Source organism: Mastomys coucha, unplaced genomic scaffold (assembly GCF_008632895.1).
Source record: "Mastomys coucha isolate ucsf_1 unplaced genomic scaffold, UCSF_Mcou_1 pScaffold21, whole genome shotgun sequence".
NCBI classification, from domain to species: domain Eukaryota; kingdom Metazoa; phylum Chordata; class Mammalia; order Rodentia; family Muridae; genus Mastomys; species Mastomys coucha.
Genome location: NW_022196904.1, coordinates 176,170,579 through 176,190,449, shown reverse-complemented (window position 1 = coordinate 176,190,449; position 19,871 = coordinate 176,170,579). Strand labels below are relative to the sequence as shown.

At 41.3% G+C, this 19,871-nt stretch overlaps 1 protein-coding gene and 2 long non-coding RNA genes across 6 annotated transcripts in view; 2 read left to right on the top strand and 1 right to left on the bottom strand.

Moving 5' to 3' along the window:
• The window catches only part of LOC116103906, a 3,213-nt gene extending 1,836 nt beyond the window's left edge, over positions 1-1,377 (top strand). Inside the window, exon 2 of the long non-coding RNA XR_004123623.1 lies at positions 1,172-1,377. This is a non-coding gene — a long non-coding RNA (uncharacterized LOC116103906). The remainder of the gene's footprint in view (positions 1-1,171) is intronic.
• The window catches only part of Slf2 (SMC5-SMC6 complex localization factor 2), a 54,907-nt gene that overhangs the window by 6,636 nt on the left and 28,400 nt on the right, over positions 1-19,871 (bottom strand). For all 4 annotated transcript variants that reach the window (XM_031390445.1, XM_031390444.1, XM_031390446.1 and 1 more), the window contains 9 exons: positions 18,006-18,081; positions 13,874-14,015; positions 10,023-10,125; positions 9,430-9,606; positions 7,872-7,969; positions 5,545-5,632; positions 4,078-4,209; positions 3,660-3,737; positions 1,514-1,600 (listed from right to left, as the gene is read on the bottom strand). In XM_031390445.1, the coding sequence (XP_031246305.1) occupies positions 1,514-1,600; positions 3,660-3,737; positions 4,078-4,209; positions 5,545-5,632; positions 7,872-7,969; positions 9,430-9,606; positions 10,023-10,125; positions 13,874-14,015; positions 18,006-18,081 (981 nt within the window). The remainder of the gene's footprint in view (positions 1-1,513; positions 1,601-3,659; positions 3,738-4,077; positions 4,210-5,544; positions 5,633-7,871; positions 7,970-9,429; positions 9,607-10,022; positions 10,126-13,873; positions 14,016-18,005; positions 18,082-19,871) is intronic.
• Positions 14,292-19,871, top strand: part of LOC116103904 — a 29,986-nt gene continuing 24,406 nt past the window's right edge. The window contains exon 1 of the long non-coding RNA XR_004123622.1: positions 14,292-14,339. This is a non-coding gene — a long non-coding RNA (uncharacterized LOC116103904). The remainder of the gene's footprint in view (positions 14,340-19,871) is intronic.

Below are 19,871 nucleotides of genomic sequence, written 5' to 3'. Positions count from 1 at the left end.
AAAAAAAACCAAAACCAAAACCCAAAATCAAAACCAAAACCAAAAAGACAAGATCACTCATTGAACTTTCTGTTTACAGACTGGATAGATGCTGACTGGTGAGCAAGGGGCTCCACTTGTCTCTGCCCCTCACCCAGCACAGGGCTACAGCTGTGTTGCCACTACTCCTGTTTATGTGGGTGCTGGGATCCAAGCTCAATGCTCATGCTTGTACAGCAAGCACTAACTATACTCTGTGTAAGGGCTTTAAGTTGTATAATGAGAAAAACAAAATGTCCCAGTACTGCTAAAGAAATTTTCTCTTTGGATGTCAAGTTTCAGAACAAACAGTAAAGTGAAAAAATATATTTGCCTTGAGATTATTATTATTGGCTTTTTTTTTTTTTTTTTTTGAGACAGGGTTTCTCTGTATAGCCCTGGCTGTCCTGGAACTCACTCTGTAGACCAGGCTGGCCTTGAACTCAGAAATCTTCCTGCCTCTGACTCCCAAGTGCTAGGATTAAAGGCGTGTGTCACCACTGCACAGCTTGAGTTTATTTTTTAACATACTTTCAACAGAGCTAGCAAAGCACTTAGTAGATGCTGATTTGTTACCCAAGTCCTAACCCAGAGTGGTAAGTAACATTCCTGGTACTCAAGAGGCTGAGGCAAGAGGACCAAAAATTAAAGGTATTTGCCATGAAGTCTAATAACCCAAGTTTGGGCCTCAGGATCCACATGGATGAATAAAAGGACCAAGTTCCACAAGTTTTCCTGTGACCTCTATACCCCCAACCAATACACATACACAAGAATTTGTGCATACCTACCCCCACCCAAGAAATAAATGAGTGTAAAATAACTCCCAAAAGCTTGAGGAAAGCCAGGTACAGTGGTAGATGCTTGTGATAAACACTTGGAAGGCAGAGGTAGGTAGATTTGTGAGTTCAGAGTGATAGCCTGTTCTACATAATGAATTCCAGGCCAGCCCAGTAGGGCTACAAAGTGAGATCCTGTAAACTGTCTTTACTTTAAAAAGTCCTTTTTATGTTCTTTGAAATAAGTATATATCTCTTTGAGTATACAATTAAGTAGCCTTAAGCATAGTACCACTAAGCCACACACACTCCTCATCCCACTCCAAGAGCAGCTTGTGTATTCCTCTTGCTTATACTTTCTTTTCTTCCAATAGGGCCTCACTGTGTTGCACAAGAAGACCTAGGACCCAGGTTTTCCTGCTTTAGTCTCCAAAGTGCTGGCATTACCAACAATACATAAAAACATGAGGCAGGGCACTCAGTGGGTAAAGTGATTGCTGTCCATGTAAGCCTGAAGCTAGAGTTCGAATCCCCAGAATCAGTGTAAGCCAGCTGTAACAATACACATCTGTAATAACTGGAAGCTCTAAGGCCAACTAGATTTCTTTACATCAGGTGTAAAGAAAGCAAGGACTGATGCTCATGACTGTCCCAGAGCTCCCCATGCACACCAGACCATGTATACGCCGACACACCACCCACACAAATATACTTACTTTAGTTCTGTAGAACAGTCTTGCATCTTCCCTAATATCACACTTAACATGCTTTTCCAAAGCCCCACAAAGCAGCACGAAGTGTTTCTACACAAAACAAAATAATCGCAATAGATGAAAATAATCCTGAAGTCTTGCAAAACTACAGACAATGCAGTTAAAAAAAAAAAACTACATTGTTTAAAACTTACTTGATGGAGTCCCACCTCTGAAAGGTGTTGGCTTCCATAAAAACACAACGGTTATGACTTGTTGCTAGTTAACTTAAACCTCGAGGCCCCCCCCCCATAAGGTGGAATGAGCACTGACTGCCACGTGGCCTTTAGCACTCCTGTGCACACAATTTAATTCATAGTAACTTTCCTTGCTCTTGTGACTGCAGAGAATGGTGCATCCACAGGCATGTGCCAAGTACTCTCTGCTCTTACTTTAAAAGAATACCAGCATCCTTGGCCTTTATTGGGTTTGGAGAGATGGTTCAGTAGATTTTAGCTCTAGAATCCATATTAGGCATCTTATAATCTGTTAACTATAGCTTCAACGGATCTGGGGTTCTTAGGCCTTCAAGGGCACCTGTACCCAAGTGTGCACACCTCTATGAAGGAACATATGTGTGTGCATAGGTGTGTATACCATGGTGCATGGGTTGGGGTCAGAAGACAGCTTTATAGAGTTGGTTCTCTCCTTCCTTTCCATGGATTCTGGGAAGTAAACTCAGGATATCAGGCTTGCTTATTTAGTGAGCCCTTTACCTGCTCAAACACCTTGCCAGTCTCTCGTGCTTTTCAACTGCATTATTTTAGAAACAGGGTCTCACTAAATAGCCTTGGCTAGCTTGGAATTCATTGTGTAGACCAAGCAGGGCTCAAACTCAAGAGATATGCCTATATCTGCTGGGATTAAAGAGAAGCAAACTGCACCCAACCACACCTGGTTTTATGGGATTTGTTTTGTTTCTATTTCTGAGACAGGATATGACTCTATAGGAGCCAATCTTAACCTATGGGTTGAGAACCCTTGGGGATATCCTGCATATCAGATATTTACATGACAATTCAATAACAGTAGCAAAGTTATGGTTATGATTCAGTAGCAACAAAATAATTTTCTAGCTGGGGTCACCACAGCATGAGGAACTGTATTAAAAGTGTCCAGTGTTAGGAAGGCTGTGGAGCACTGCTCTCTAGTCTAGCCTAGAACTTACTATACAGTCCAGGCACAAACTCATGCCATTACTCCCTTCTCAGCCTCAAAATTCTAGATTATAGGTATAAGCCAGTTTGGCCAGCAAGCATAGGTTTTTATTAATAAAGAATCAAATGTGTGCAAGGTAGTGCGTGCCTTTAGCCCAGCACTCACATGCAGGCGTATGTGCAGACAGAGCACTTATATACATAAAATTCATAAATCTTCAAAATGTTTTTGTGTGTGTATGTACACACACCATGGCATACATGTGGCAGTCAGACACAAGCATAGGTTGGTTTTCTTCTTCTACTACCATGCTGGCCTTGGGGACTGAGCTCAGGTTGTCAATCCTGGCAGCAAGCACCTTACACTACCAAGCATCTCCCTCGTCCCTCTAAATAAGCATTTTTAAAGGCATTTTAATTTTTCTAAAGGAAAACAAAAGTGAGTGGAGGAGGTTCAAAGGAAGAAAGTGGGAACAAACCATCTAAGAGCTAGCCCCATTTGGCATCCCTGGTATCTTATGAATACATTATACTACTGCCTGGTTATGGTCTTTGAGCTCTATTCCAACAAAACTGTTTAGAAATAATTCTTGTCACAAAGGTACAGTTTTAGGGTACCATGACTCCCCATCTTCCAGGACACATTTTGATTTCCCTTTTTTTAAAGATTTATTTATTTATTATATGAAAGTACACTATAGCTGTCTTCAGACACACAGAGGGCATCAGATCTCATTACAGATGGTTGTGAGCTACCATGTGGTTGCTGGGATTTGAACTCAGGACCTTTGGTAGAGCAGTCAACGCTCTTAACCACTGAGTTATCCCTCTAGCCCCACACTCTGATTTCTAGAGCAAAACCAGTCAACTTTTAAGTTTTCTACTAGCACATATATGCTCTTTCATATCACAAATGGAAACATCTCTTTATAATAATACTAAATATTACCTACCCGCTGTCCAGAAGAAAACGAATGAGAACAACTAACTTCCCCAACTAAATGAAGAAGAATGTAGGTCAGGTAATATGCCTGTTAGAGAGATGAAGAAAATTACTACCCATGAAAAAGCTAGCATAAATACCATCCCAGTCTACAGACTAGCAAAGGTGCCCAGGAAAGATAGGATTTCACTTCGTCTGTGAGGAAGGAAAGCTGTGTCCTTAAACCAGACTTTCTGATTTCTAAACTAAGTGCTTCTTTTTACTACCTTACAACTGCTTAGCGCTGACTCACAGGACGGTGTATTCCATCACTAACAACTGACTCTCCAAGCTCAACTCTGTTATGAAAAACTTCAAGAAAGCAATAAACTATAAACATGATTTACTGTATGCCCTGTATTTATTTCCTGAGCTCTAGCTCTGGATACCTGCTTTTCAAGTTCTAAATGAAGACCGTCATCAATAGTTTCATTTGGCTGTTCTGCCCGTTTCTTCAAGACCATTTTCTTCAACAAATCAGAAGGCTTCATTTGCACAAGATATCGATGCAGGACTGAGATCTATAAAGAGAAGAGATACTAGTCCATTCTGAGCAGTGCAGTGCTCTTTCTTGAGCTAATTCCAGTGTGCCCATTCTCATTCCCGCTCCTCTTTCTGGCTCGACAGTTCTATGATACCCATTTTTCTGTTTACTCGAAAGTCTTCATGCTTAAGGTATTTTATGTGGCAGGTATGGCTGACACCGAGCACTAAGCCAGATGGGTAACTGGTTCTTTTTTATACAGATGTAAAGGAAAACTGACAGACAAGACAGACATGACATTAGTAAGACCAATGGCAGAGATGCTATCCTGGATCCTTTGACAGCTATAAATATTGCTAAATGCATCCAGGGCTTTTAATTATCCTAATGGCTCAGGAATGTAGCCAAAGTATCTATAATCAAATCCATGTCCACCTAACTGTGGCGGGAGTCAGTTCTGTCCCATAGCATCCTGTGCATATTCTTACATGTTGGCTTATATGATAGATTATGTCTTCCAGAGCAGAGTATCCTTTTTATTTATTCCGAGGACATATAACTTATTACCTTATAGTGAATTGCAATTCAAATAATACAGACACACCCAGATGAAGTTTTGTGATTTTTTCAGATCCAACAAAAGGCAGCCCTATAAGGACTATAACTATTCACAAAGTCACCAAAACTTAGAGTGGTGCTCCTGTGTATCTACTTATGGATATTCATATACATATTCATGTGTATATATGTATATATATGTCTCTATTGACAAGAATTGGAGGCAAACCACACTAAGCTCTATGACCTATAAAGACCACGTATATTAAAACAGGTATAAGATGTGGTTAATAGCTCTGAAACTTTTTTTTTCCTTTTTGGTTTTTTGAGACAGGGTTTCTCTGTATAGCCCTGGCTGTCCTGGAACTCACTCTGTAGATCAGGCTGGCCTCGAACTCAGAAATCTGCTTGCTTCTACTTTCCAAGTGCTGGGAATAAAAGCGTGCGCCACCACTGCCCGGCTCTGAATCTTTTTTATTAGGTACCATGTTAAGGATTGAATTAACAGTATCATGCTTGAAACTTGAATTTAATAAGGACTTTTTTTGTTGTTTTGCTTTTGAAGCAGGTTTCTCTGTGTAGCACTAGCTGTCCTGGAATTGATTAGACCATGTTGCCCTTGAACTTGGAGGTCCAGCTGCTTCTGCTTTCAGAGTACTAGGATTAAAGGCATGAGCCACTATACCCAGCTAATCATGACTTTTGATTTAGAATTCATAAATATATATTTCCCAAATTCTGACTTAGAACACATAAATTTTTATTTCCTAACATCTAACTCTCCCATTTATTAGAAACAAAAGTGTATTTTTACCTGAAGGTTATTGGCATTAGGAATATCTTCATGTTTTTCATCCAAAAGCTTTGAAATAATCACCAGACTGAGGCACTGTCTCAGCTGCCTGGAATTAAAAAGGAAAAAATGTGTTTAAACAATACTGCTTGACAGGCAAGTAAGTGAGCCCAAAGAAGTCTCAGTCTCCCAGGGCTGTACAAGAAACAACTGTGACAGAGCCACAATGTATTCATGTAAGAAATTCACACATAAAGTTAGAACTGCCTCTGGCTAGGGCTATAGTTCAATTGGTAGAGTGCCTACCTAGCATGCACCAAGTGATATGGTAGTTAGTGCACACTTGTAATCTTAGTGCTCAGCAGGATCATCAGGAGTTCTTTTTGTTTTTGTTTTTTGTTTTTTTAAGACAGGGTTTCTCTGTGTAGCCCTGGCTGTCCTGGAATTCACTCTGTAGACCAGGCTGGCCTCAAACTCAGAAGTCTGCCTGCCTCTGCCTCCCAAGTGCTGGGATTAAAGGTGTGCGCCACCACTGCCCGTTCATCAGAAGTTCAAGATCATCTATCCGCTACCACATGCCAAGTCCAGACTCAGTTTGGGCTACTAAGAACTTGTCTCCAAAAAAAAGTAGAAAAAAAAGGTTGAGCATGACGGCACAGAAATACTTCCCAGAGTTCACCTCAGCGACAGTCTTCTTAATCACCACTAATTTCTTAGCTCCAGTTAACCAGCATCCCTGTCTCAGTAATTCCTTTTAATATGGACTCTAAAGCCAGAGCCATTTGGCTAAAGCTATCATGTTCTACTGCTTGCTGGGGCTGGAACATGGCCCCCTTGTTCTATTACATTAACACTTTCTGTTTTCCAATTCTTTCACTACCTAAACTTGTCTGTCCTGGAACTTGCTCTGTAAACTGACTTTGAACTCAAAGAGCAGATCTGCAGGCCTGTCTCCTAAACACTGGGATTAAAGGTGTGGTCCACCAAGCCTAGATTTAAATTTTCCTTGTCCGGGCAATGGTGGCGCACACCTTTAATCCCAGCATTTGGGAGACAGAGGCAGGTGGATTTCTGAGTTTGAGGCTAGCCTGGTCTACAGAGTGAGTTCTAGGACAGTCAGGGGCTACACAGAGAAACCCTGTCTCAAGTTTTCCTTTACCTAGAATTTGCTGTGTTCTAGGCTGGCCTCAAACTCAAATCTGCTTGTCTCTGCCTCCTGTGATTAAAGGCTTCTACTCCTATATCTGGATCTAAATCTAGCTAGGGAGGGTCACTACTCCCTTAATCAATTTAATATCCTTGATCATAAAAGTTCAGCTCCATTTCAATTCCTGATGCCCCTTTAATACTCGAACCACATATTTTATATCTTTCCTTTTTTAGCTTGCTATGTTTGTTTAAGATGTTCTTCATGAGACTTAACCAGAGAACAAAGTCTATGATGGGCTTTTCTGAGACTTCTTATGTCAATGCAATTAACCTCTTTAACTAATCTCTTTACCTTAGCCTCAGGCAGATTCTTCACCAAAGAATTCTTCAGGCACAAGAACAGTCAGTCTCTCAGCCACATACTAAAATTCTTCTGCTCTGAAACCTCTAGAACCAGGCTTTCACAGTTCAAATCACCCTCAGAAACAAAGTCTTCCTTATTTCTACTAGGATAGCCCACTAAGCCCCACTTAAAGCATTCCACTGCTTTCCAAATCCAAAGCCCCAAAGTCCACATTCTTCCAAACAAAAGCATGGCCAGGCCTATCACAGCAATACTGTAGTTCCTAGTACCAACTCCTGTCTTTATTAAGGTTCTACTGCTGTGAACCTTAATAAACACACCACGACCAAGTCAAGTCCTATAAAGGACAACATTTAATTGGGACTGGCTTACAGGTTCAGAGGTTAGTTTATTATCATCAAGGCATGGCAGCATCAGGCAGGCATGGTGCAGGAGGAGCTGAGAGTTCTCTCTCTTTATCTGAAGGCTGCTAGTAGATGATGGTCTTAAAGCCCACAACCACAATGACACACCTACTTCATGAAGGCCTCACCTCCTAACAGTGCCACTCCCTGGGCTGAGCATATACCAACCATCACAGTCAGGATTTCTATACCTTTCTCCTCAATAAAAGAACATTCAAAGACATGATGAATAGAAACAAAAGTCCAGAGGTGGGCATGGTGGCCTAGGCTGGTAAACTTACTATTCAAGAGAGGCTGAGGCAGAAAGACTGTTGAGTTTGACTGTAGTAGCTTGGGCTATAGTAAGACCATGTCACAAAATAAGAACTCCAACACATTTAACTAGTGTCAGCATTATAAAACAGCTTAATGTTTATCTCACTTTTCAATACCTTCCACGAGATGTCCAGTTAGGGACTAGCTGTACCAACCAAAGAAGGTTATGGGGATGACTGGAGAGTTCATTTATGCCCAGACAGAGTTCATGAAGCTGAAAAAAAGAAAACCAGCCCAGAGTCAGATCTACATAACTTCTTGCCTTAATATAAATCATTAAAAAAAAAAAATCTGAATTTTAAAAACATTTGCCATTTGGAACCCACTACAGTGAACATACTATAAATTCTGGTTTTTGTACTGTGAAATGTTAATCCATTCTACTAGCTTGTCACGGCACTCTCATGTGCTATACCTTATCTTTATTTACACTTGGTGGTAAGTCTTGAAAGAATACCGTATTCTAATCCCAGTTTCCTCAAGTGTATATAACAGCATATTCACAAGACCACATATATTCATAAGCTGAAAATTCTTGCATTCTTGGACTCTGTTATAGTATTTTTTTTCTTCTGGTGACAAAGCCCAGCCTCATACTTGCCAGGCAAGTATACAACCGCTGAACTATGCCTCCAGCTCTCTATCTTAATGGTATTAAAAATTAACCTGCTGCTTCAATATGAGCTGATAAATAAGGGAAGGAAGTGTTGGATATAATCAGACAAGGCGGATTATCTCTTGATAATTTCTGGAACTTGATGACAGTCTATTACACTTTTCTGTGCTCCAGTGTAACCAAAAGTTTTGTCTGAAAATGTACTTACAAAAAGGTTTAATACAATTATCCATGCACAGCCCTCATATGGCTACTGAAGTCCACCTCAATCCTGGCTGCAGGTATGACGATCATGTTGGCTATGCTGTTTCAGAAAGGCCTTCCTTCAAGGCCTCAGATGATGTCACTGTAGCCCTGCTATGCTAGTCACGCCACCTTGGAAACCCTCTATCTTAATTTGCAACGCTTAATCACAACCTGAAGTGTTAAGGCATCTGCAGTGAAGGAGAAGGCAGCCCAACAAAGGGAAAGGTATTGATCTGATTGCTAGAACCTGTAAATGCAGTGAGACAGGGAATCCTCAATAAAATGTTGCAATGACAGTTACTTGATGGGCGGTGGAGGCGCATGCCTTTAGTCCCAGCACTTGGGAGGCAGAGGCAGGCAGATCTCTGTTTGAGATCAGCCTGTTTGAGGCCAGCCTGGTCCACAGAGTGAGTTCTAGGACAGCCATAGCTACACAGAGAACCCTGTCTCAAAAAACAAAAACAGCTACTTTTAGGAAAAAAAAAATCAGTTATTAACTTATATAAGAGTTCCAGCAAACAGTGCCTTCCTCTCATCTCAGTCTTAACTGAGCTTAGAATCCTTGAACTCTGAATGCATATGAAACATTATGATGCTGTGCACAACCCCAACACCCAGGGTGTTGTAGACTGTCCTGCAGCCACTGTGGAGCTGACCTAATACCCAGAGCATTGTAGACTGCCCTGTAGCCACCGTGTAGCTGAAGATGACCCTAGTAGCTCTTCAACTTTCTACCTTTACTTCTAAATGCTATAATTTAAGGTATGCACAGCTGTCCTTGGCTGCAACACCTAAATTTTAAGAGACATTACCTTTGTGTTCCAATCTCTGATGTTTTTCATGAGATTTATCAGGAGGCTCTGAAAGTCTACTAATGGAATTTGTTTAAGCTCTTTTTCCAAACTCATTTTAAACAGCATTAAAATCAGCAACATTAATTCTTCATCTTGGTAACCTTCTGGATGTATAGATGTACATAAGCCTAGGAACTGTCAAAAATGACAAAGAAAAAAATTACCTCAAGAGTTATATTATATTCTTGACAAAAGATTAAAAAAAGGGTGACACCGACAAGTATCAGATGTATACAAAAGGCAGGGCTATAACACAAATAGGAGAAAGGATGTGTTGGCTTTTCCATTCTCAGGATTATTGACTGGGGTCAGCCACCAAAATGTTTCAGGCTGCAGTTACTTGGTCACTAAATTACATTGTACACTTTAACCATAATATTCTGACCTGAAGGTCCCTTTTGTTTTATTAAACAAAAATAAAAGACAGAAAAATGCATTTATAACAGAGAGATAATTGCTAAGACATTTCATCTGGTAAGAACCAGTGGCGTTTTAAACAACCACAAAACTGGTTCTGGCTGTTTGCTAAGTATATACAAAGTCTTTCCTACCTTAACCACATTTAAAATGTTGGTTTCAGGAAGAGCTGAAAATACTGGATTATGAGATGAATCTTCACTTCCTCTTCCCCCCAGTGTTTTCTGTGTTTCAGAACTAATAAAAAGAAAATAAAGCACATGCTTCAGAATCCTGAGACAGCAGTACTGAATCAGCGTTCACTGTAGGAAACCCTGACAGCTACACTTTGAGTCAGGGTCACTGTGCTGCACAGGCAAGCCCCAAATACACTCATGCTGCCTCAGCCTCCTGAGAAGCCGGGTTACAGATGCATGCCACTGTACCTAGCTCAGTTGTCGGCTGAAATGGTGGTGTCAGATAGCTATGTCAAGCGGTCAACAATAATGAACTTATGATTACTATAGGCCCTAGGAGTGACCTAATAAACTACCAACCTGATACAGGAAACAATTTTAGAGGCTAAGAAGGCAGCTCAGTGCTATGCAAGAAGACCTGAGTTCAAATTTCCAACAACCATGTAAAAATCCAGGCATGCTGTTAAGTGTCTGAGAGAAGGAACCAGGCATGTGCCAAGAGCTCACTAGCCAGCCTAGCTGAAGGATAAGTGTCTGGTTCAGTGAGGAGACCCTTCCTCAAGGCAATAGGGTAGGAAGTCATAGAGGAAGACACTCAACCTCCTGTTCTGGCCTCTGCATGTACATGAACAGAGGAGTAGGTACAGGCACATGTATGTATATGCATACATGAAGAATACACATACATGTGAGTACACACATCAATTTTAAGCATCCAAATTTCGTAAAGGTTCATGAAAAAAGAAAATGCATGAACTTGGCTTTTTTTTTTTTAAAGATTTACTTTATTTATTTTATGTGTATGAGTACACTGTAGCTGTACATATGGCCATGAGCCATCATGGGTGTGGATGCTGGGGAACTGGACTCAGGACCTCTGCTGTCCCACTCATTCCGGCCCAATTCATTGTAGCTGTCTTCAGACGCACCAGAAGAGAGCATCCAATCTCATTACGGATGGTTGTGAGCCACCATGTGGTTGCTGGGATCCGAACTCAGGACCTTTGGAAGAGTAGTCAGTGCTCTTTACCCACTGAGCCATCTCGCCAGCCCCTGAACTTGACTTTTTAATCTTAGTTATTTGTGTATGTGTGGGTTTGTACACACAGGTGCAATGCCAATGGAGGCCCAGAGGGGGCATAGGAACTCCTGAAGATAACGTTACAGACTATAGGGAACCAAGCTCATCTTCTCTAAGAGCATTATGTGCTTTTTCTTAATCACTGAGCCACCTCCTTAGACTCTGCATTTGACTTGTGCAACATATTTTTGCTAAAAAATAAAAACAAAAAACCCCAATAACCATCATCACTACACAACAACATTCATCTGAAAAGGAAGGAAGGAAGGAAGGAAGGAAGGAAGGGAGGAAGGGAGGAAGGGAGAAAGAAAGGAAGAAAAACACTATCAAAACGTATTAAAAGTCTTGACCTCCCAACTGGGCTCTTTCCACAGCTACTACTTTGGAAGGACTGGCTTCAGTCCTTCCTTCCACGAGCATTTTATATATAAAAAGCAAATGCAAACATAGGACCCTGTGCTTTGAAAACATGTATTTGGTCTTTGTGACCAGGTCCTGGCCAGTGCTCTTAAGACCTGAAAACTCCCTTCATGCAGATAAGGTGACTCATGAAGACAACCATATTTATTTAACCTGTGATCAGAGGTTTAAAAATTAAGTTACACCCAGAGGGTCGTTACTTGGGTAGTTACTTGGGTGTGGTGATGGTGCATGTCTTTGACCCCAGCACGAAGCAGACAAGCAAATCTCTTGTGACTTCAAGGCCAGCCAGGGCCCAGAGTGAAACCCTGTCTAGGGAGGTTAGTGGAGTGGTGGGAAGAGGTATTTAGTTGGCTGGGTGTAGTGGCACATACCTGCAATCCCATAACTCAGGAGTCAAAGGCAGGAGGATTTGTTTAAGTTCAGCACAGCTAGCCTTATTGTTTCAAACCATAAATAGAACATTCTAATAATATAAGGAGATTTTTAGATGGGCGAGGAAGGCATTGTTTCTTCTATTTAAATTACTAGAGCAGGTCTAAAATTTTGCTGTTGAACATATTTTTGGATATGAATTTCACCTAAATAACAAGGGGGTCCAGTTTCGGTGGAAAAAAAAAAACTGTAGGAGTGCTGGAGAGATGGCTCAGTGGATAAGAACGCTGACTGTTCTTCCAAGGGTCCTGAGTTCAAATCCCAGCAACCACATGGTGGCTCAAAACCATCTGTATAGCTACAGTGTACTCATATACATAAAATAAATAAAAAAATCTTAAAAAAAAAAAGAAAAAGAAAACTGAAGAAGTGAAGTGGATTTTGGACACACCATGTTATAACAATTTGCATTTTTTAGTGTAATTTAAGATTTGTTTTGCTCTTTTCCTGCCATCAGTTCATTCTTTTGCCTGTTTGGTAGTGAATTGCTGATCTTTCTAGTTCTTATTTGAATCCAGCCTTGTCTGTGACCAGCCAGGCTCTGGCTCTCACTTGTGCTCCCACCCCCATAACTCTTTGTTCATTTTGAAGGTTTTCTTTGACATTACTTAAAATAATCTTTGCCATCAAGATTTCAAAAAATGTAATCAAATTCCCATTTGCTTTCATGGAGGGTTTTACATGGCACATAAGCCATCTTCTCCTCTTCCATAGTAAAACAACTCTGCCAGTTTCTACTATTACTGATGTTCACTGTATATATTGAAATCCATGATCTGTCAACTTAAGCTCTGAGTCCACCTCTCCCCTAAGTGGTTGCTGAGCTGTGAAGGCCCTGGAGAACACCCTCTCCTAACCGACACCTTCAGTGTATACTAAGTACCAACCAGTGTGTATCTGGGACTCCTTTAGACCTTTTCCCATTTGGTAAAAAAACTGCTGAGGCCAGTTTTCCCTCATATTTCTGATTTTTATGAATTTTGAAGCAGCTGTATGATCCAACTCCTTCCAGTACCCTCAAATCCTGCTGACATTGTGCCCCAGATCTGAGTACCCATGCTAGAGTTCCATGTTGGAATGCACAGTAGGCTTTTTGTTTATCATTTTTTTTTTTTGCCTTTAGTAATTTACATACACACATTTCTAGTTAGGTTTATTTCTAGATTTTTCTCCTCCTCCTGTCACTAACAAAGCTCCTTTCTGTGGCATACTCTTAACTAGTTGCTGATCAGATACATAAAGGTTACTGGTTTCTCTTTCTCAACTTTATACCTGAGTATCCATATAAAATCTATTTGTTATAGTCTCTCAGCTGATTCTTAGGCCTTTATGCATAGACTGAATCATTTTTTATCAAGTTCTTTCCGATTTTTATGGATTTCCTCCTCTATCTAACTGTTTTGCCCAATAAATATCTACATTAAATGTCTTGCCAAGTGGTAGTGGCACACCCCTTTAATCCCAGCACTTGGGAGGCAGAGGCAGGCGGATTTCTGAGTTCAAGGCCAGCCTGGTCTACAGAGCGAGTTCCAGGACAGCCAGGGCTAATCAGAGAAACCCTGTCTCAAAAAGAGTGTAAGCACTTCAAGACTGATTTGAGCTTTGAATGAATACTGAATTTATTAAATCAATTATAATGACAATGGAAAAATAGCAACCATTAATAACCTTTTAGAGCCCAATTTTGTGGCATACACCTTTAATCTCAGCACGGCAGAGGCAGCAGGTGGCTCTCTGTTAGTTCAAGGCCAACCTGCTCTAAACAGCAAATTCCAGGTCCAGTAGGGCTCCAGAATAAGATACTATCTCAAAAAAATAAGAACAAAAACCCCCAAAAGATCTTTTTGGTATTTACAATGTGAAGAAAACTTACATTAGATTGTCTTCATTAAAGTCGGGCTGAAGAGTCTCCAGAGGAAACAAAGATCTAAAACCAACTCCCATGTTGAAGAATACAGCTGCTATATCAGACAATGATGGGATCCAGGGCCAAACTGGAGAGTCACTGAAAGTATCTGGTTAACACAAGAAATAATTTTAATTCAAACCACTTATTCACAAAACCATATTGAGTAGTGATAATCACACTGGGGTGGTTTGAATATGCTTGTCCTAGAGGGTGGCACTATAAGGAGGTGTGGCCTTGTCCATGTTGGAGGAATGTGTTACTGTGGGTATGGGCTTTAAGATCTTCCTCCTAACCATGTGTCAGTCTTCTCCACCAGGCCTTCAGAGGAAGATGTAGATGAAGATGTAGAACTCTCAGCTCCTCCTGTACCATGCCAACTGGATGCTGCCATGCTCCCACCTTGATGATGATGGTCTGAACCTCTGAACCTGTAAGCCAGCCTTAATTACATGATTACATGTCGTCCTTGGTCATGGTGCCTGTTCACAGCAGTACAATTCTAAGTAAGGCAGGAGGGGCTGGGAATTGCTGTGACCATGCCTTTATTTGGAGGAAGGTGGATTTGGGGATTTGGAAAGCAGTAGAATTCTTTAAGTGGGGCTTAATGGGCTATCCTAGTAGGAATACGTTTGTTTGTTTTTTTGCTTTTTGTTTTTGGTTTTTCGAGACAGGGTTTCTCTGTGTAGCCCTGGTCCTGGAACCAGGCTGGCCTCAAACTCAGAAATCCGCCTGCCTCTGCCTCCCAAGTGCTGAGATTAAAGGAATGCGCCACACTGCCCGACTGAAGTTTACTCTTACAAAGAGCATTTTAATGAAAGGGAGCAAGCTAAAAAAGGAGAAATACAAAATATATGGTTCAAATACTAAAGGGACACCAGCAAGTAGAATGGAGCTGGATCTTATGAACTAGAACTAGAAGATAACAGATTAATGGAGTGGGACTTTGGGGCAAGATCATCCCACCCAGCTAAATTTAGGTCTAGGCCTAGTGGTATACACCTTTAGTTCCAGGAGACAAAGCCAAGCAGATCTTTGAGTTTAATGCTAGCCTGGGACAGAGAAAGTTCTAGGTGAAGAAAAGCTTAAGTCCAGGCTTGGTGGTACAAACCTTTAATCGCAAAGCAATGCAAATTTCTGAGTTCAAGGTTACAGAAATACAGAGTAAGTTCCAGGAGAGCCAAGGTTAGGCACTGAGGGAGTTGGAAAACAGAAAGCTGGTAACAGAATAAGGGGGCCCAGGGAGCAGAGGGAGACATGTTCCAGCCTTAGCAAGCAGCAGAACTTGACAGCTTTGGCCAGGTGGTTCTGGCTTTAGAGTACAGAATAGAAGGGACTACTGGGACAATGAATGCTGGTTAGCTGGAGCTAAGAAATTAGCATTATTAATTATCTAGTAAGAAGAGATCAGCATAACTGAGGTGAACTCTGGGAAATGTTTTCTGAGAGCACAACGAAGCTGTGTTCTGTATTCCAGAGATAGGCAAGGCTGTACCTCATGCTGAGGATGGACTTGGTAATGTGTAAGAGTCACCCAAGTGGTATCCTGGTTTCTGGAGGCATGAGGGGTTATGAAGGCAGCCAAGGCTCGGCACTGTGAGAGGCCATCGAAGGCTACTGGTAAACATGCGGCCTCAGTTGCAGTTGATGGCCTAGGACTGAAGGGATCATGCAGATGAGTTGAGGCTTGGCACCATGAAGAGAGCCTATGAGAGGCTACTGGTGAAGACTAGTTGCAATTAAAGACCCCAGCATATTGGAGATGCCAGTACCACGGGGTGATCACCAGGAACAGCAGCAGCAGTGGAGTAGATCAACCTAAGCTTAAGAGTTCAGAGCTGGAGAAGTGATACCTCCCAGCCCTTTGGAGGAGCCCAGAAGATCATGTGTGGATCCCAGACATTGGAACAAGAAGTTGTGAAGCTGAAGTTGCCTTGGAGACCCCAAGATGCCAGAGATGTGGGATATCTGCCAATGAAAGCTATTAACAGGGAATGGAACCAGTCCAAGAGAAATAAGTTTGTCGCAGTCAACAAAGATGAAAAAGGAGCTGGAGATCTAGAGACTTCTCTGACATCAGACATGGAGATGCAGAGTTTGAAGTTTGCCCTGCTGGTTTCCTGACTTGCTTTGGGGATTACAGTTAAGTGATTAGATGAATGAGTTTTAAACTTTGGATTTTTAACCTTGTTGAGACTGGTATAGACTATGAGGACTTTGGAAGTTGGACTAAATGTATTTTTGTATTACACTATGTTTAGGTACGGCCCTCATAGACTCATATATTTGAACAAGCCTTATGGGGGCCAGGGAGTGGAATGTGGTAGTTTGAATATGCTTGTCCTAGGTAGTGGCACTATTTGGAAGTGGCCTTGCTGGAGGAAGTATGTCACTGCGGGTGTGGGCTTTAAGATCTTCCTCATAACCATGTGGGAGCCAGTCTTCTAGGGGCATTCAGATGGAGATGTAGAACTCTCAGCTTATCCTGTACCATGCCTACCTGGACACTGCCATGTTCCTACCTTGATGATAATGGTCTGAACCTCTGAACCTGTAAGCCAGCCCCAATCACATGTTGTCCTTATAAGAGTTGCCTTGGTCATGGTGTCTGTTCACAGCAGTAAAATCCTAACTAAGACATCATCTGTGAAACATTATTATTTTTTTCCTTCCATCTTTATTTTTAGAAAAGTCTCAGTATGCAGCCTATGCATGCTGATTTTAGGCATATGTCACCACACTTGGCTTTCTTTTATCATAATGATTTCACAGGAATGATATCTGCTAATGATACTTTTATAATATAGTTAAGCTATGGGTCATCAAAAGTATAACTTCTCAGACTATGAACTACATAATACAAGATACCTGAGTGATCCATCATAAAGTGTAAATAGCAAGTAATAGGAAGTAACATGGTTTGAAATGACCAGACACAATACCGGTTAAAATCCGAAATACCATCAACACTGGAAGGCTTTTATCATCTTCAGTGCCTTTACAACTCTTCACCCCTCAAATAAGTTGACTGATTAAACCCTAATGCTTCTTTTAGTAAAGGGCTTTCAAGGCGAGAAAGTACTCAGAATTGATGGCTTCAATCTGCTGTAATGCATTATGTGCAAACATTAACACAATACTGTTGCTCACCAATTAGCATCAGTTGGTTCAAACTGAGCCCAGTGGTGTACCCTTGGAATTCTAGCAGCACTTGGAGGGGCGAGGCAAGAGGATCTAGAGTTCAGGTCCAGGGCTGGAGAGATGGCTCAGCAGTTAAGATCACTGACTGCTCTTCTAGAGGTCTTGAGTTTAATTCCCAGCAACCACATGGTGGCGCCCAACCATCTGTAATGGGATCTCCTGGTGTGTCTGAAAATACCTACAGTATACTCACATACATAATAAGTAAATGAACCTTTAAGGGAAAAAAAAAAAAAAAAGGAATTCAAGGCCAACCCAGGTTACAAAGATAGTTTGAGGATAGCCTGAATTACGTAAGACCATCAAACAATAAGAACACTTAAGTCTAAATATATATATATATATATATATATATATATATATATAATTTTTTTTTTTTCCCGAGACAGGGTTTCTCTGTGTAGCCCTGGCTGTCCTGGAACTCAGAAATCCGCCTGCCTCTGCCTCCCAAGTGCTGGGATTAAAGGCGTGCGCCACCACTGCCCGTAAATAATTTTTTAATTGGGTGATTTAACACATAGGTAAATTTTCAACTATTTCTACCGACCCTATAAAATAACTTGTGTTATTTATTTTACCAACCCTATAAAATAACTTGTGTTATATATTTTAAGATTTAGGACATAAATGCCTGGTGCCATGAATCCCCAGCAACTAGAGTTTCAGATAGCTGTGAGGTGCCATGGAGAATTGAACCCTGGTCCTCTGCAAGAGCAGCCAATGCTCTTAATCGCCAAGCCATTTCTCTTATCGTCATGTGTTAAATATTAAGTGTTGTCATCCAAGATCATGTTTAATTCCTAGTACCAGCAAAAACAAAATCATAACTTTAACATCTAGCAATACGAAAGAGAATATGTAATAAGCAACAGCACACACTATAGAAACATACACTTACCATTTCTAATGGTTATTTCCATCAATGTACTTAAAATCTGCACCGACACAATACAATCTGTGTGAACTGACATCATCTGTCAAAGACATAAATAGCAGAAAAAAGGGAAAGTTTAGTATTTGCTAGGTCCATATGAAGCTACTTTGAGTCTGGTCATGAGAACTTTCCTTTTTTTTCATGTCTTTTCTTGCTTCCATTTTTTGGTTTTTCAAAACAGGGTTTCTCTGTATAGCTCTGGCTGTTATGGAACCTCATTTTATAGACCAAGATAGTGCTGGGATTAAAGGCATGTGCCACCACATGCAGTTGTAAATATTGTAGAAGAGCACATGGGCTGTGTGCATTTGTAATTCCCAGCTTTGGGGAAACAAACAGAAGGAACCCTGGAACTCACACTAGATAATAAGTGTTTAGACTGTCTCAAAAAATTAAGTGGAGAACAACTAAGGACACCCTTGTCAATCCCAAGACAACACATGCATATACATACGGCCTCTACAACTGCACCCCAACCAGCCCCACTAGACCCAAAAACACAAACATAAAGAAAAAGAGTGGCAGGCAGTGGTGGCTCATGCCTTTAGTCCCAGCACTTGGGAGGCAGAGGCAGGTGGATTTCTGAGTTCGAGGCCAGCCTGGTCTACATAGTGAGTTCCAGGACAGCCAGGGCTATACAGAGAAACTCTGTCTGGAAAAACCAAAAGAAAAGAGTGCTTCTAAGATGATCAAAAGGAAAAATCACACAGGGCGAGAAGACAGTTTAGTTGGTAAAGTGTTTGCTGTTCAAGAACTTATGATAAAAAAATAAAAATAAAATAATCATGGTGCTAGTAAGGCTGAGAGATGTGAAATCCTTTAACTTGCTGGATATGGTGATTTGAATGAAAATGGCCCTCAAAGGTCCATAGGGAGTAGCAGCACTATTAAGAGGTGTGGTCTTGTTGGAGTAGGTTTCAGAAGCTCGTCTGGTCCAGTGTCACTCTCTTCTAGCTGCCTGCTGATCCAAATATAGAATTCCCAATTCAGATATAGAAGATTGCTCCTTCTCCAGTGAGGTGCCATGCTTCCCGCCATGATGGACTAAACCTCTGAACTTGTTAAGTCAGCCCCAATTAAATGTTTTCCTTTATAAGAGTTGTCATCATCATGGTGTCTCCTCACAGCAATAAAATCCTAACTAAGACATAGGCCATGTAGTCTAGCCTACAAAGCAAGTCCAGGCCTAAAAGAAGAACAGCCCAGGCTTACCCCTGGCCTCTACATTTAAGCACGCATACAGGAAAATCAAACCACAAATTAGTAGTTGAAGTTACAAATAAATAATATACCCATACATTTTTAATTAGGTGAGGGGACTTGAATCTGGGACTTGAATCATGTAGCTCCAGCTAGACTCAAACTAGCTATGCACCTAGAACTGACTTTAACTCTTGAGCCTCCTGCTTCCATCTCCTAAGGATAAGTTTATAGGTGGCACTACCATACCTAGCCACTCCCCAATTTTCTTTTTAAGGAAGGACTCATCTTGGCTTATAGTTTTAGATCATCCCATCACAGTAGAAAAGGCACAGAAGCAAGTCAGCTGGTTGGTCACATTGCACCTACACTCATAAAATAGCACTCATTCATTTTTGAGACAGGGTCTCACGTCTTCTAGATCAAATTATCCTAACAAGAGACCACAGGGTCTCTCTCTGAACCAGGAGACCACAGGGTCTCTCACTGAACCAGGAGACCACAGGGTCTCTCACTGAACCAGGAGACCACAGGGCCTCACTGAACCAGGAGACCACAGGGTCTCTCACTGAACCAGGAGACCACAGGGCCTCTCACTGAACCAGGAGACCACAGGGCCTCTCACTGAAC